The sequence below is a fragment of the Zonotrichia leucophrys genome, chromosome 12 (genome assembly GCF_028769735.1).
Source record: "Zonotrichia leucophrys gambelii isolate GWCS_2022_RI chromosome 12, RI_Zleu_2.0, whole genome shotgun sequence".
NCBI lineage: Eukaryota > Metazoa > Chordata > Aves > Passeriformes > Passerellidae > Zonotrichia > Zonotrichia leucophrys.
Window position 1 is genome coordinate 2590806 of NC_088182.1, and position 15884 is coordinate 2606689.

Here is a 15884-nt window from a genome sequence, read left to right on the forward strand (position 1 = left end):
AGTATTTCTTATCTCAAACTTTGTATACAAATACATATTATATGAACTTTTCGTCAAGCTTTAAGACTTCTCTACAAATTCATTTCCCACAAAAATTGTCCTTTGTGATATCCCATCATAAAGCAGCTAGTTTAACCCTTCCCTATATTCCCTTGCTGAAGGGACTCAGCAAGGTGGAGAGAGATTATTTTAAAAAGCTTGGACAGGACAAGGGGGAATGGCTTCAAATTGAGACAAGGTTTAGAGGGGATTTAGAGGGGTTTTTAGGAAAAAAATCCTCCCTGTGAGGGTGGGCAGGCCCTGGCACAGGGTGCCCAGAGAAGCTGGGGCCGCCCCTGGATCCCTGGCAGTGCCCAAGGTTTGAGATCTGCCCTTTGCTGCTGGATTGGTCAGGATCACACTAATACATCTGATACTTGTTCACTGTATTCATTCAAGAACTTTGTTCTTAGAAAACTGAGATCTTACACCTGGAAAATCTTAAATTTTGAGCATTGAAGCAAAACTGAATTGGCAAAACCAGAAAAAAAAAAAAATTACAGGTTGTGAACAAAAGCACTGAAGCTGATGCTGACATCATTTAGTTTCTTGACATCTCAAAAGCAGCACTAGTGAAAAAAATTCAGTTTTTAAGATAGAAAAATTAAAAATAAATCCATACTTACCACACCATGGTTTTAATGACTTGTTTACAACTACAGGAATAGCCAACACACTACTGTTGCCTGCACTCTGTGCTGCTTTACAGGTACAGAAAGCTCTGCACTGCAGTTGCATTTACAACTGTTGCATAATTTGTAATATCCCTTTTTCTTTGCTCATTTCTCCCTCCAAAGGTGATTAAGTTTGTGCAGCATTTTCATACTCACAGCCCTTCAGCAATGCACTCAAGGAGCAGGACACCTCCCTTGATGACAGTGACTGATGAGCTACTGCCAGCAGATTCAGGAGGGATCAGCAGCTTGGGCTTCCTTTCCTTGATAAAATTTGCTGAAAGATAAAATAAAACAGAAGTTAGGTGGGAAATCTCAGATATTCTTCAATAATGCCACAAATATCACTGCTGGCAGGTTTCTGACAGCCATTTGTGTGGGGGTTTTTTATTTATCTACTCTGAGACTAATCCAGAGCCCTGATAACAGTCAGAAGGGAGGTGCAGTGATATCAACAGGCAGCAGGGATGGGAAAACCCTTTTCCTACAGTTTTATATCCAGTTTTCCAAGCACTGGCTCTTCCTATCACCCTTCTGATCCTCTCAATTCCTGATCTTTAGGTTCACATCTCCTTTCTTAGCACCTTTCTTCTGCACTGGCTCCATCACCTTTTAAACCTCAGGTGAAACCTCACCTTTCCTGACCTGAGCATCCCACAGAACTGTCCCTCCTGCTCCAATTATTAAATCTACAGTAATGGAGATATAATTTGTAAGGGAGACTGTAAAAATAATAAAACAAGATTGAGCTGCACTTGATTCCAACAGCCCATTTGTTCCAGCCTGCCAAACAAGGGTTTTAGGATGAAAAATGCAGGGTTCAGTGGCTGCCCAGTTATCACTATCATAACAATTAGCACACTAATGAATCAGTCCCCAAATGGTGCTAGTTCTTTAAAAAATAGCCAGTTATGGATGGTTTGGTAAAAGACCACATAGATCTCCCTGAACCATTTTCTCATTTTTAATTTTAATTTCCCCTTGCTTTGTATCTGTGCAGATCTGTGTCACAAGAGCCCTGAGTGCAGCAGGACACGTTGGTGCCTCTGGACACTCTCACACATTTCCCATCTGCCCTCCACCTCCTGCTGCCAAAGGCAGCCAGGCTCCTTCCCAGCACGAGTTCAGCCATCCCTTGGAGGGAAAAACTGCTCCTGGTGGGCAGCCACAGTGCACAAAGGCTGCCTGTGCTGCCCCAGGGCTCAGCTCCACGGGCAAAGTCAGGGCAGTGAGGAGAGCTCTGACTTATCCATCCCAAAACACTCCAGGATAACCTCCTTTTCAGAAACCTCAGTGCTTGGCAAAAAAAAAATCTCCTAGAGGAGGTTAAAATTGGGCATAAACAAAAAAAAAAAAAGGACTCTTAAAAGATATTATACCAAAGAAGTGAAGAGTCAAGAGCTACAGAGTCTAAATTTCATGTATTTGAAACAAAAGGAAGCAGGAGGAGAATTGCTCTGAGTTATCCATCCCAAAACACTGCAGGATAGCCTCCTCTTTAGAAACCTCACTGCTTGTCTGGCAAAAAATCTATGGGAGGTTGAAATTGGGCATTAAAAAGAAAAAAATACTCTTAAAAGGTATTTAACCAAAGAAGTGGAGAGTGAAGAGCTACAGAGTCTAAATTTCATGTATTTGAAACAAAAGGAAGCAGGAGGAGAATTGCTCCATCCCAAAACACTCCAGGATAACCTCCTTTTCAGAAACCTCACTGCTTGTCTGACAAAAAAAAAAAAAATCTCCCAGAGGAGGTTATAATTGGGCATTAAAAAAAATACTCTTAAAAGGTATTTAACCAAAGAAGTGGAGAGTGAAGAGCTACAGAGTCTAAATTTCATGTATTTGAAACAAAAGGAAGGAGGAGGAGAATTGCTCTGAGTTATCCATCCCAAAACACTCCAAGATAACCTCCTTTTCAGAAACCTCACTGCTTGTCCGGCAAAAAATCTATAGGAGGTTGGAAATTGGGCATTAAAAGAAAAAATACTCTTAAAAGTATTTAACCAATAGAAGTGGAGAGTGAAGACTACAGAGTCTAAATTTCATGTCTTGAACAAAGGAAGCAGGAGGAGAATCTCCATCCAACACTCCAAGATAACCTCCTTCTCAGAAACCTCAGTGCTTGGCCAAAAAAAAATCCCCTAGAGGAGGTTAAAATTGGGCATAAACAAAAAAAAAGGACTCTTAAAAGATATTGTACCAAAGAAGTGAAGAGTCGAGAGCTACAGAGTCTAAATTTCATGTATTTGAAACAAAAGGAAGCAGGAGGAGAATTGCTCCATCCCAAAACACTCCAGGATAACCTCCTTTTCAGAAACCTCACTGCTTGTCTGGCAAAAAATCTATAGGAGGTTGAAATTGGGCATTAAAAAGAAAAAAATACTCTTAAAAGGTATTTAACCAAAGAAGTGGAGAGTGAAGAGCTACAGAGTCTAAATTTCATGTATTTGAAACAAAAGGAAGCCAGTGGAGAATGGCAGGAATGGGCACCTGCTGCCTGCAGGGTATGTCCAGGATCTGCTCCACAGAGAGGGGCAGGCAGAGCAGAGGGAGTGGGAATGCACAGGATGAGAAGGGCTTTGCTGCAGTGTCACCTGTGCTGGTGGCACACAGGGCACCACAGAGCCAGAGCCAGCTCCTATCTACATCGAGGTGATGGGGACAGCCACCACAGGGCACCCAGACTCCATAAATCCACACCCTGAGCTCATCCTGGAGCAATGCAGCCTCAGGGTGACCCCTGGGATGTGAATTCATGGTGTCAAACCTTGGCTGTCTCATCCCACAGCTCTTTTAACAGCCAGAAAAAGATTTGGAGCATCCAGCTCTGGCTCCTGCTCTGAATTGATAACATGAGAAACCCTGAACATCAATGTCCTCACTTCCACCCCCTCACAAAGCTCCTTTCTCAAGTAAAGAAACTGCCTTTTTCATTAGAAGCCCTGCAGATTGCTCTCAGAAACTACAAGACGAGCCAATTGTGCTCCCTGGACTGCTTAAATCCAGCCCATCACAATCAAGAGGCTTTTGTGATGTGTGTTTTGAGCAGCTCCCATTTCACCTCAGCTGGTGGAGTCTCAGTTCAAAGGCTAAAAACAGATGGATTCAACTCACCCTTAGTAACAGCAGCGTTAGGTGAGCCTGAGTCATTAGCATGCTTTACTGAAATAAATAAAAATGACAACCAAACAAACATGCAGGGTTGAGACAGAATCAAAAGAAATCATAAATCAACCAAAACAAAACCATGTCCCCTCCCCATCCCCCAATTTCTGCCCCAAAAGAAAGAAAGAATGAAAAATATAAAAGAAAGCAACAGATGAGCAACTGAGTTTTGAAAATACAATGAAAATGCTTTAAAGATTTGTGTTATTCTGAAAAATACACCCGTACTTTATGGGTGATATAATCAGAATTTCATCCTTGCTATGTACAGTAATAAAAATCATTAAGTATCCAGAAAGAGAAATGTTATAAAATATTATTCATTCTCCTGTTTCTTATTGCTTATTTTTGTCCTATTTATTTTTCACGCAGCCCCTCACCAGGCCCTTGGCACAGGGAGGAGTGGGCAATGTCAAGCTGAGTTTACAGAACCCTTTCAGTTCGTGCCTCTCATCTTTTCCTGGCCCAGGTCCTGTGGCTTTGATGACAAGATGGACACACTGAAGTGGCTTTTTGGGCCACTTCCAGGGCTACCAGCAGCCAAAACCCATCTTGTTTTTCTCTAATCTCTGTGTGCATGTGTGGGGGACTGAACCCATCTGAAAAGCCACGGAGAGCAACATTTAATTTGGATGTTTTTCTCACAATTATTACCCCAAGATGCAGTCTAAGCAAGCATTAAACACACAAAGCCACTATTAATCCTTTTTATTTTTTATCCCAACAAGAAAACTCCCAAAAATCATATATTAAACATGAGGGTTTCATTCATGAAGATAAAATTCTCCTTGGCTTTCTGGGCTGTGTAAGTCTGAAAGATCCACAATGAACAAGTGAAATCTTAAATTCCCTACACATCATTTCATCAAGGAACTGGAAACACCTCTTGTGTTTCTGATGCTCCAAGCTGCCCTAAAAACCTGGAAAACATCAACCTTGCAACCTCACTGCTGAGGCTGGAGCAAACCAGGCTTTGCCCAGGGGAGAGGCAGCCACAAAGTCCTCAAATCCCAGTGAAGCCCCATTCCTGGGGGAGCTGCTGGACTCAAGAGCAGCAGATTTCCCTAATGCACCCTTGGCTTTCACTGTGGGGCAGCAGGAGGAAGGACAGGGCACTTTTGGGGTCTGACTGTGATGCCTTAGGATTTTAGCTTTTAAATGTTTCAAATCCTATACTGCTTTGGTGTATAACTGAAATCAATATAGAGTGTCAGCTACTGTCTTCACATTTTGGGCAGACACAACAATTCCTCTCCAGGCCTGGGAAACAAGAATACCTCGCTGCCTCAGGCCCTGAGAAATGTAAACAGCAATGAATTTGGGGGTCAAACTTGGTGTAAATGAGTTCATTACTGAAGCTGTAATTGGAAAATTAACCTCTAATATGTGAATGGACCAAACCTATAATTGTCTGAAAAACTCGTGGCCATTGTCCATCTTGAGTGTAGCCTCTGGGAGGCTCCTTATTGCCCAAGGGAGCCTATTGAAGGTCTATCAAAGACCTTCAATAAATACCCATTTTACTCTCTTAATTTTGTCTAAACTCTGTTCTAGGCAGCCATCCCAAGGTGACCCAGATGGGACAGGAGAAACTGATGCCTTGGGATGGCCACCTAGAGCACAGACTGGAGCAAGAAGCTTTTCTCAATGAAATTTAACCCCAAGAACGAGGTTAATAATGCAGGAAATAAACTCAGCAAGGTGCCCTGTGTTGAGAGAGCCACCCATCTGCATGCAGTGCTGCCTGGGGAGCTCAGAAAGCAGCAGCAAACAGAGAGCCCAGCCCCACACTCACAGCGGGAAACCTTGAGCGTCATGGGCATCTTCTGCACGATGGTCCTGAGCCTGGGGAAGGCTGCAAAGCAGCAATAGTCACTCCTGCTGTCACTCTCCTCCACGTTGGCAAAGTAGAGATCTCCCTTCAGGCTCATGGAGACCCTCTCGTCCTGTGGGATGTGCTGCAAATCTGGCAAGGGAAAGTAATAGTGAGGTGGTGTGGTGTCGCAGACATTTCTTCATAGAAATCCTTTCTTTGGGATTTGTCCTTCTTCTGGGAAGCAAAGGGCCCCAGAAGAAGAATGTAAACAAATTGTTATCGGCTGTTGTGAGATGTGGCAGGTGATCCTGTGATTAGCTCATTTTGCATGTTTCCAACTAAGGGCCAATCAAAGGAGCAGCACAAGAGAGATTCCTTGAACACAGAACTTTGTTATTCTTTCTTTCTATTCTATTCTTAGCATAGCTGCTCTCTGCAACTTCTCTTCTTATTCTTTTTAGTATAGTTATAATGTATTATATATCTTATATCAATAAATCAAGCCTTCTGAACAAGGAACAAGATTCTCGTCCTTCTCTCACCACAGTGACCGTCTAAGGTCGCTGTAATAGTGTGGGAATTGGAAATACAGACACTGAAGGGTTTGATCTGCAGGCTTGAGAGATGCTTGGATTATTGTAAAAATATAATACACAGATATTAAGCAGAAAAATCATAAACCTGTATTTCTATAGCTGTAGATGAGAATATGGTTTAAGTAAATGAGAAACTGTACTGATAAAATGGTGAAGGGTTTATAATGTAGGGGCGTGGTTGTATGGAATAAACTAAGAGTTTACAAGTTATGATAGAAGCATATGTGTACATGTGATAATTGCCCATTGGATAAAAGTATCCACAGTGCAGCAAAATTAAGTAAATGGGATAGGTCAGAAAAGCAAAATAAACCCTGTGGCAACTGTCTATTGGGTTAGAAATTCTGTATTGCCTTGTAGCAAAGAACCTGTGACTTCCCTGAGCTATGGCCGAGTTCTTGCTCCTCTAAAACCTCTCAGCCTCTGAGACTGATGTTTATCTGAGCAATAAATCGTTCTTAGCCTGAAAATAGTCTCATCCCATCATTTCTAGCAGTAAACGATAAGGAGGGACAAACACAGGGCTGTTTCACCCAATGCTCCCCTCGTGTGCTGCCTTCCAGATAAAGAGAATGAAACTCTGAACTAAAAGAGGCAGAAAATCCAGCAGAGGCAATGGGTTATTTACCAATATTCAGTATAAAAGTGATTAAAAATATTTTTATATAATAATATATACCTATATAACTGATAAGGAAAAATTGATAACTAAAAAACAGAGTTATTTTGCTTTCCAAACGCCAGAAATTCCTGCAGAACAGAAATGCTGCAGAATAATAGGACAGCAACCCACCAGGAGCTAATCATATAAACCTGGTGGATTATTTTTCCCTTAGTATCATAAATCAATCATCAATTTAGGGAAAGAGGAAAACAATAATGATAGAAATAACATATTGACACGTCATATCCTCTCTCCTCTAAATGCAGGACTCCTCATCACTGATAGATTCAGCAATATATAAATTATTTGATATCTCATCTTTAATGAGATGCTGTGTCAATGCACTCAACAATTTAACTTTGGGTCATGTTAAACCAGATCTCTACTCTCCATTTTTAAATTTTGTTCTTCAATATTCAGATATTTCTCCCAAGCACTTGCACAATTACAATTCCTACCCATGACAAATCTGCAATGAAGCTGCTCTGGAAGACAAATGCTTTGAGCCCCCTTGTATGAATTGTGCAAAAACCATTTACTCACCAATATTCATCCAGTAGATATGCAAAGGGGGGATGCCTTTTGGGGGGTTGCAGTGCAGGATCACAGAATCTCCATGCTCCACATCCAGAGGCTCGATTTTCTCTTTGGGGAATTTTGGTACACCTGCACAAAAAAGCAAAGAATTTCCCCTATTACTGGTAACTTTTGAAATTTTGCCTTTTGCTTTCCATTTCATACATTTTTAATAAAATATTTACCTTTACATCATCCTTTGCATTCTCTGCCTTTAATACTGATTTTAATTTGCACAGAGTAATGATGGGTTTTACTCAGAGTAGGAAATCCCTGCACTCTGGAACACTCACAATAAGATTCCTTTCATTCACAAAGTTCTTGGAGCATCCTATCCAAAGCCAGGCCCTGAATGGAGATGTTTAACACTTGTTTGTGATGTCCTGTGCTTTGCTTTGGCTTTACTTTAACACAATTCTTTTCAAACACTTTCTTTAGCTCCTTTGTGCTGTCTGGAAGGGACCACTCCAGGCCAGAGGGTCCCTAAGGACAAGCCTGGCACCGAGGGCTGTGCACTGGTGGGGCCCCAGCTGGTCCCAGTGATGCTTCAGGTTTAGATTTTGTATTTTTCACATTCTGTGCTGCTTTAGTGTGTCGGTCTGGGATTCATATCAGGGATGCTGAGCTCTGTGCACAGAGCAGGGAGACAAAACAATTCCTGCTCCAGCTGGGCACCAAGGACAAATGATCCCAATCTCAGCCCAGGAGCACAAACCCCGTGGGCTGGAGAGAGAAAAACAAGCAGGGTGGGACTGCCTGGGCTAAAGCTGGGATGGGACAATGAACTGCAAGGTGCAAATGGAGCAGAACTGATCCCAGGGACAGAGCCCGTGCCCGGCCGTGCATTTTGGGGCCATTTTGGTTCATCTTGGGTGCAGCCCTGGCTGGGCTCTGGTGCTGCCCAAGGTGGATCCATGGAGGAGATGCTGTGAATAAATCCCTGCTTTATTCTGTGACTCTGCCCAGCCTCTGCTCCAGGGCAGCCTGCACAGGGCATCAGCAGGAGATCAGGAACCAGCCTGGGAGTTGGAACATTCTGGGAATCCTTGGATCAACCATAACTCCCAAGGACCCACTGCAAGTCCCTGCAGGTGAGGACAAGCATCAGGCTCCTGTCACAGCTCTCCTCCATCTCCAGGATCAGAGCAAGGCTGCTCTGAAGCCTCTGTTGCCTCCTCAGCCTGGAAGCTCAGCCTGGATTCCTGCAGGGCTGCAGGGATAGGCTTGGCACAAAGCTCACAGGGCTGTACCAGGGCTGCTCCAGCTGGGCTCAAACACAGGATAAATTGTTCATGCATCAATGTTTCACCACCCACAGCACCTGATGCCAGCACTTTGTTCCAAGCCTGGCACACCTGGGCAAATTTGGATGCCCAAAACACCACTGGAGCTGATGTGGGAAAATGAGGAGCAAAGCTGGGTTGGAGCCCACCCCAGACCAAAGGAGCTCAGCTTGGAGGTGATCCCAGGAAAAGCAGCCTGCAAGATGGAACCACCCTCGAAGGAACTGAGCTGAGGCAGTTTCAGGGCTGACGTCGCCTCCTGCTTTCATTTCAGGCAAGTTCCAACTGGCCAAAGTTTCACTTCAGACCAGCATCAAGCAGTAAAATGAGCAGCTTAATTAAATTAAATGAAGCAGCAAAAGATGGAGAAGGTCCTGAGTGTGCAGAGTCAAACTGGCACAGCCAACATCACCTCCCTGTCACAACAGGGAGCTCTGAGAGCAGCTCCACAGCTTGAGACCTCAACTGTCCAGCAGGGAACCTGCAACATCCCAGGGCAGGGGGCAAAGGAAAGGAGAGGGGCAGAAATGCAGGGATGGGACTCTGAGGACACTTCACACATCTCAGGATTGGTAAACATGAAAAGAAGCAGTCACTCCAGTGCTGAATGCAGACTCTGCAGAGATTTTATCTCCAGCAGGGTTATTAATAGGTTAGGAATTCTTAGGAGAGGCAAAATGCAGCTGATGAGCATCACTCACCCACTCTGTAGGTGAAATTTCAGGTATACAAAAGGAGCTGCATATTCATATCCAGTACCTTCAGCAGCCTGCACACTTCAAGCCCTGGGAAATACATCTGCTGACTGCAGAGGTGGAATATTTTCCAGCAGGAAAAGGCCAATTTCTTGATCTAAAGCTTATTTATTCCCCAAAGCACGTCACTCCCAACACAACTTTCAATAAGCTGGGTCAGGGAAGGATAAAGGGATTTCTGACCAAACCAATGGATCAGCAAATGGACTAATATGGCACCACTTATTTAGGACATTGGAACCCCTTGTTCAAACCCATTTTTTGCCTCATTTAGCAGAACAGAATCTGGGTTTCTGATGTCCCAGCTGGGTGCCATAACCACAGGGCTCCTCAGTGAATTTCTGTGGCCAGTAATTACAGAATTATACAGAAATTTCCTCAGTCCCACCAGGAGACAGTGACAAGCCACAGTCCTGGTGTCATTAGCTGGCAGCACAGACATTCATCTCCAACATGGGGCCCAGATGTTGGCAGCTGGACTTCACTGGGGGAAGCAGCAATTTGACCCCAAATGTCCTCCACCTCCAACAAGTATTTGCACCACAGGTCCTTCCATGCCTTTTTTTTTTTTTTTGCTCAGTTCACCATGAAAAGCACTGAAAAACTTTGATTTTCATCCTCATAATGGATGAATTTGACTTGTTTAATCCTTGAAGCTTTGCAAGAAATGAAAACTCATGATAAATTCCTGAGCCAAACTCTCTGACAAGCATAATTTTTTTGCTGGGGTCCCACTGGTCTCAAAGACTAGAAAAAATACCTGCTTCTGAATTCCATTTATTAAAAATAAAAAGCTTCTGTCACATTAGACTTTGCCTTTTGCACATCAATCTTCAGAATGCCTATGCAGGCAATATTTTGGATATTTTTGCAGGGCTGCTATGTTCTAATTAGAGGATATTCTAGAATCAATCACCACTGATTTGTGGCTGTGATCACAGAAAGTATCACAGCTGAGTTCAACTCTACAGCATAATAAAATAAACACAAAATAAATTGTGCCATGGAAGTGTTTGATATTGAACAGAGTTCTCAGTGCAGCACAGAATTCCAGCTGATGTCTCTGCAGTGACAGCAGTGGCACTGCTCCATCAATATTCCATGGAATCCCCACACAGGGATGTGATGGGAGGGGACAGAGGGAGAGCAGAGGGATTTGGTGACTCTGAGGAAGCCCCAGCAGGGCTCTCACCCCACACAAATCATGGGGTGTGAGTGGGACAGCCATGGGGAGGATGGAAATCTGCACTCCCAGCTCCACCTCCGGAGAATCTCCCAAAATCCCACCATGACACCTCTTCAAATACCCCTGGGAAAGGCTTTGCTGACCAAGGGTTTTTCCCTGACAAGGCTGCACTCAAAAACCAGAACTGAAGTGCTCTGACAGTGTGTGAACCATGCAAACAGAAGATTATCAGTGGCCAGAGCCATTTGTGCAAGGAGCCAGGATCTGTTTAATCCCTGGGGTGACTCAAAGTTCAGTGACTGAGCTGTGCTTGAGACCAGGCTGGAGCACCACATTTGGGGGGCTGGGAAAAAATCCAGAAAGATCCCTGAGCCTCTCCCCCTTATCCCTTCAGAAAATGCAGTTTCTCAGCCTAAAGCAAATAGGAGGGAAACCAATACAGTGCAATAGAAAGGCTTAATTTGAGTTTAGCAGAAATAGAGATTCAGAAATACAGCAAGCAGAGCTGGGAATTCCAGTCCCCAACATAGCTCCAGATTTACTCAGGGATCCATTTAGGACACCTTGTCCTACAGCTCAGTTTTTGTCCTACAGCTCAATTTTTGCCCTACTGCTGATTACAGTGACTTCACACTAAAACTGTATCAATTATGGCAATTTATTCCAGTTTATGTGAGAATGGAATCCATTTCATCAGGTATTTTTCATGTTTTGGGGTCAAGTGTTGAGAAATGGAACAAAGGAAAAGCATTTCTCCAGGTAAATTGTCCTTGAGATCCCTGTGTCTTGTTTCTACCAATATCAGGTGTAAAATGGGAGTGAATTGAGGATAATAAATCAGCAATTAGCAAATACATTGAAAAAATAACTGTAGAAAAGCATCACTGTAACCCAGGTCTGGTTCAGAAAAGCATCACTGTAACTCAGGTCTGCTTTTATAACATTCCCTGTGGATTCTACTAAATATATCCTGGGATAAAGGAGAGTTTAGCATGATCCATCATGGATAGTCTCATAGTTTTCCTTGCAAATAAGCCCTTAAAGGATGTAAAAGTGAGGCAAAGCAGAAATAGTCAAGAATTTTCTACAACCTCAAAATTTCCAGCTCCATAGACACTTAAATTAGTATCTAATTATGATTTTTCATACAGATCTGTATCCTGTTCAGCAAATAACCCAACATTTTAAGGAATCTGAACCACGACTTGCAGTCCCTGATGTTGAGCTGCTCTGAGTGAAGCTTGGGAGGTTTCCAGCGCTCATCTCTGTGCCTCAATTGATATTCTGATCCATGGAGCAGGAGCAGTAGTTACATCTGTAATTTCCATTGCAGCCTTTGAACTGGTTATGAGATACGACCCTGCTTGTTTATGGATTTTTTAATTGCTGCCTTAAATTGAAAAAGTTAGCAAAGCCTGGCTGTCAGGGAGAGCGTGGCTGGGAGTCCACTCACTCCTGAAGATGTGGAATGGAATCAGTGACAGCTTTTTTCTGTGTAAATCTTTGTTATCCTCTCCCAAATGATGGCCACAGGCAGGAATCAGAGCAAGCTCCGTGATTTAGGTGGCCATAGGGGAAGGTCACAGGCTTAGGAGGAAAGAGGGTTAAATTTCATCTCCATCACCTGCAAAGTCTCAGTGAATTGCTCTCTTTTGTTTTCTCTTCCATTAAAGCTACACCAAAGCCTTCACAAAACCTCCTCCTTCAATATCAGCTCAGCATCTTGTACTGATTTCAGGATATTCACACCTGAGTGTTTGAATATTAATTCAGGTCTGGTTTCTTTGGGAGTTCTTGCTCTAACATCACATCAGAGCACAGCTTGCAACAGGATAATTTTACATTCAGCCAATTTTTCCATCCTCAGGTCTCTGGTCTTTTGGAGCAGCAGCTTTAGAAATACCAAGCATAAATCTTAACTCAGTCTGCCGTGAAGAGTCTTTCACAGCACAGTTAATTAAAGAAGTTTAAAGTGTACTTCTTCTCCTTCCTCTGGCATTGGGCCTGCTCACTAATTCAAGCAGCAGATTCCCGAAATGCTGGAGGAGGGGAGCTGAAGTCTGTGTTCTCACCATTTAAATTCATTTTCATGCTGAATGTATCTTGTAACAATCTGGCCTTTGTTAGTGCTGCAAACACATCGAGATCCTCCGAGCCCATTCTTCCCCCTCTCCTTAATGTCATCCTACATAGGGGAGGTGGGGTGTTTTCATTATGTAGGTGAGATTTAATGATCATTTCTGCTGACATTTCTATTGCTTCCCTGGAATGACTACTGTGAGTAAACACTCTTTTGTTCTCCTTTTCAGCAGCAGCCTCACAGACCCAGTATTCTGCTTCTGCAGTGGAAATGTAATTTATGAAAGAAACTGCCCTGCTCTGCCTCACTGGGGTTTTTTCCCTTCCCTGGCACGGTGACTTTGCCAAGGAGCTTTACATCTGCCCTGAATGCAGCTGGCACAGCTCTGCCACCTCTGCATCATCATCATGAATGCAGGGAGTGATCTCACAGGTGCCAGTGTGCGCTCCAAAACCTGGGGGTGAATAGAGGTGATTTATCCCCAGCCCCTCCCTGGCAGGTTCTGATTTACAGAGGATCTGTGCACCAGCAGCTCTTTCACTGGGGCACAGTTGTAGAGCACTTTAGAAAATCAAAGGTGCCTTCTACTCCTCTCTGAATCCTCATTTAATTTGCAGCTTTTACACTGCACCAGTAAATGAAAGAACTGATGGCAGAAGAGTTCTAATAACAGCAAATGTGCTTCAAAAGATGTGTGAGTTGGGTAAATCCCTCTAATACATTATCTGTACCATGTATTTTTTTTGCTGGGTTTAGGAATTTGCATATATTAACACTAAAATTCCTCTTGCTTTTGATAACAACCATGTTTGTAACCTCTCCATAAATTTGTTGCCATCCACTCCCAATATATTTAATATCTACTTAAGCTACTCCAGACTGTTCTTCATTAAAAGCAAAAATCTCCTCTCTGAATACAGATTCAATAATCCCAAATACAGACATCAACTCCTTGCTTTCCATCTTTTTTAGTTCAGTAGCAATTGAATATCAGAATATGCTGCTGCTGGAGGTACAAACATGATACTGAGCACTTTAACTCCTCTCAAATGAAATGAGTTTGAGATATTTTGCTTAAGAGAAGTTGTTGTACCTCACTGACTCCAAAGTCAAAAACTGTGTCTGAAGTTTGACTGCATCACTCTCCTGTCCCTGCCTGAAACTCCAGCTGCCATCAGCTGCCCATCCTACCCTGTCAGCAGTTCAATAAACCTCAGCTCAGTGTCCTAAAGCTTTCTGCAACTCTCCTCTGCTCTGGAAAGCTCTTCCCTAAAACAGCTGCAAGGTAGAGAGACTAACCCACAGAGCAGCACCTGGAATGCTGCAAATTCCTCACCCAACACCAAGCTCTGGCATCAGGGATTGCTGCGTGGCACATTGCAACAAAAAATAGATTTCCCAAGGAAAAATAAATCCATAAAGCTGGATGTGAGGAAAATAAATGTGTCTTTCATGAGGAGCACTCATAAAATACATTTACATGCAGCCTCAGCTGCTTCCTCCCTCCCAGGAACCCTCCCAGCCCTTGCAATGTCTTGTTTTTAATGTACCCACAGCACCAGGACTCTCCCAGCCCTGGCTGTGCCTGGAATGCTCCTCAGGATTATTTCCTATGCTGAAGACAGGACAAAAATGTTTATTCATGTTTCTCATAGCCCATTTCATCTGCCAGAAGTGTTTTCTGTACAAAAGCAGCCACCTCCTGTCACGGTGTGGCTGGGAAGGCTGTGGATGCATCCCCTGCCACATGGATTCCACCTGAGCACGGAGCTGTCAGATATTTCACAACAAAATACTGAGGGAGCTTGGAAATGCAGGATCTCTGAAAAAATCCACTGCACTGCTGCTTTTCTCCATCTCTGCCACTGAACTGCATCACAAAACCTGCTTCAGGTTCTCACCCTGCTCCAACATGGAGCTGGGGAGTTTCTTGTCCTTTCTCCTCTCTCTGGGAAGATTCTGCTTCTGATTTTTCTCTTCTCATTTCCCATGTTTCAATCCTGAATTTAGAACCAAAGTGTGTGCTCATATTCCAAGCTACAGGTGATTAAATGGATTGGTACAAACCAGTTGTTTCAGCTTTGGGACATGGTTGAATGCTGAACCTGGCTGGGCTAAGTGTTGGACTCTGATTTTAAGAGCTTTTTGCCAACCTTAATAATTCTTTGATTCTATCCACAAATTTCATGCCACTTCTACAAACCTGGTCCTTAATCCCTCATTTCCCTCTCTGCCCTTCCTCAGTGCTAATAAAGCACAAACTTCTAGGATCAGTAATTTTCCCTGCTTTATTTTTAAGCTTGTTTTCTATTTCAGTTCCAGGGCTTTACTTTTCTCCCCATCAGTATTTATCCCAGACCTTGAATGCTGCTGACATCAGATTAATGAACTCACAGCTGATCAAATCACTTCCCCTGGAGTTTTCAAACATTTGCATCCGTTGCTATTTTGCAGTAATAACCTGTGGGAGTTGATAGTTCAGTGGTCTGAAATCCTACATCCAGATTTAGTTTCTGTCCTCAAAATCAGGAATTTAATTAAATTATTCCAAGAAGAAAATACCATTTTTTTCTCTGAATGTTCACTGAATAACAAACAACTCATGTTTTGCCATGTGAGCTGGTTCTTTCCCATTTACTTTGAGGAAAGACAGTTCTCATCTTAATAATAAAATAAAAATTACAAATTTAAACCAGAAATGAAGGGCTTACTTGGAACAATCAGCTCAATTTCCTCTGACATGGCAGTTCCCAGCACGTTGGAGGCAAAGCAGCGATATTTCCCTTGGAAATTGTTGATGATTCCCCGGTTTTGGATCACAAAAGTTCCAGAGTTGTTAGTTGTGACTATCCTGGGGTCAGATGATAAATCAAATGGTTTTCCATCCTTAGTCCAGTTAAAGCTGAAAAAGAAAAGGAATGTTACAGTGGGCAGGCCCCAGGACAGCATTTTGGTATTAATGAGGGGTAAATATCAGGCCAAGAGGGTTTTAGCAAAATAAAAGGAAAAGCTGGATGGAAGAGGAGAGAACTGAATGGCAGAGTGCCCAC

General features: G+C 43.1%; 1 protein-coding gene across 8 annotated transcripts in view; it reads right to left on the bottom strand.

Moving 5' to 3' along the window:
* CHL1 (cell adhesion molecule L1 like) overlaps positions 1-15884 on the bottom strand; it is a 135109-nt gene that overhangs the window by 40380 nt on the left and 78845 nt on the right. For 7 of the 8 annotated variants that reach the window (XR_010441821.1, XM_064724106.1, XM_064724112.1 and 4 more), the window contains 5 exons: positions 15546-15736; positions 7498-7620; positions 5674-5844; positions 3828-3875; positions 870-990 (listed from right to left, as the gene is read on the bottom strand). Coding sequence is in view for 7 of the 8 variants with exons in the window: in XM_064724106.1 (XP_064580176.1) it covers positions 870-990; positions 3828-3875; positions 5674-5844; positions 7498-7620; positions 15546-15736 (654 nt within the window). In the remaining variant the exon portion in view is untranslated. The remainder of the gene's footprint in view (positions 1-869; positions 991-3827; positions 3876-5673; positions 5845-7497; positions 7621-15545; positions 15737-15884) is intronic. The other variant, XM_064724110.1, reaches the window with a different exon arrangement.